Genomic DNA, 1,616 nt, shown 5'->3' with positions numbered 1-1,616 from the left:
AGACTTGTTACCATGCCACTTTCCTCCTCCTAGGCAGTGCCAAAGGTGGCAACATTCCCCCCAACAAGCTCAAACCACATGCACGTGCCTATTCCCTCCGCCAAGGCCCCCTCTACCACAACTGCCAGTTGCGGGCTCCAGATGACCAGCCATTATGCACCATTGATCCAAAGAAGGCATACTGGTATGTGGCAAAGGGGTTGGGTGTGCTGGTAAGTGAAGAGCCCTTGGTTGTGCGCCTCAAGTTTGAGCCTGCTGGTCGCCCTCAAGCTGAACTTCAGGATGGCCAGTTCTACCTGCAGGAGCGCCAAAACTTATGCGTGGTGTGTGGCAAGGACAGTTCATATATTAGGAAGAATGTTGTGCCCCATGAGTACCGCAAATACTTTCCAGCGATCCTGAAGCACCACCAGAACCATGATGTGGTGTTGCTCTGCTTAGAGTGCCACCGTGTAAGCAACATCCGAGATAATGCTCTGCGGAGCCAGCTGGCAGAGGAGTGTGATGCACCTATCGGCACCGACAAAGATGTCAAGGCAACGTTCGACAAGGCCAAGAAAGCAGTGCGCTACGCAGCTAGTGCATTGCTAAGGAAACCTGCTGGCATCCCTGAGAAGAGGATTGCTGAGTTGCAAGGTGTTGTTCAGAGGCATTATGGTGTGGAGGAGCTCACAAGGGAGCTACTTGAGGAGGCAGCCAACATGGAGGTCAAGGTTTACAACAAGGAGTATCAGGCACATGGTCACAAGGTTTTTGAAGTCTACAGCAAGTATGGACTCGTCAAGTTGGAGCAGAGATGGCGGCAGCACTTCCTGTCCTCCATGAAACCAGAGCACTTACCTGAGTGCTGGTCTGTCACCCACAATGACTACAAGTTGCGGCTCAAGATGGCTCGCCTGCCACTTGACCACCCCGACCGCCACAATTACAAACTGGCTCTTGTGGGAACAGAAGGAACTATCCATGTGCCCTATGACCCCTCACAGGACAGGAGGAGAACTGTGCAGGAAGGTTCAGCACCCAGTAAGGAAGTTACTTGTGATGAGTCTCCCTCAACTGAGGAGAGTGAGGATGAGTTAGTGGGTGAGGAGGAAAGGGAAAGATATGATGAGATAGTGGAGACAAACAGTGACAGTGAGCCCTATGGAGAGGACATTATTCAGGAGTAAAAGACCTGGAAACCTTTCTGTAATGTATATAAAGATACTCATAAGCTCTCCTTGATTTGGAGTTATGATAAAGCTTTAGGATAAGGAATGAGTTGTACAAATCTGTATTTGTTATGTAAATTAGTAGTTTTATACTTTTATCAATATTTTATTTTATTTACGAACATTTTTTTCTGGGACATTCACAACTGGATTTATTTTTGACAATTAGTGGTGAAGACCCACAGTGATTTTATACTCTGTTAAGTAAAGGGTTGCAGTGCAGTACATAGTCTGTTCTCGAAAAGTATTTATTGTGTGTAAAGTATAAAGGTGTATATATTATCTCTAGTTTAGTCTTTGTAAAAAATTATATAACTTTTTTTTCTCTTATTTTTTAAAAAGGAAAGGATGCATTTCTGAAAAACTTGTTTATGTCTCTGTCTAGGAGATGAAAGGGAGATAGTA

General features: G+C 45.5%; 1 protein-coding gene across 1 annotated transcript in view; it reads left to right on the top strand.

Annotated features, from left to right (window-relative positions):
• The window catches only part of LOC119586388 (exonuclease 3'-5' domain-containing protein 2-like), a 2,911-nt gene extending 1,592 nt beyond the window's left edge, over positions 1 to 1,319 (top strand). The window contains exon 3 of the mRNA XM_037935109.1: positions 34 to 1,319. Coding sequence (XP_037791037.1) covers positions 34 to 1,169 — 1,136 coding nt within the window. The 3' untranslated portion in view covers positions 1,170 to 1,319. The remainder of the gene's footprint in view (positions 1 to 33) is intronic.
• The last annotated feature ends 297 nt before the right edge of the window (positions 1,320 to 1,616 follow it).

The sequence above is a fragment of the Penaeus monodon genome, chromosome 21, assembly GCF_015228065.2.
Source record: "Penaeus monodon isolate SGIC_2016 chromosome 21, NSTDA_Pmon_1, whole genome shotgun sequence".
Lineage (NCBI taxonomy): Eukaryota > Metazoa > Arthropoda > Malacostraca > Decapoda > Penaeidae > Penaeus > Penaeus monodon.
Note: the sequence above shows the minus strand (reverse complement) of the source record. Positions and strands in the feature narration are given on the sequence as shown.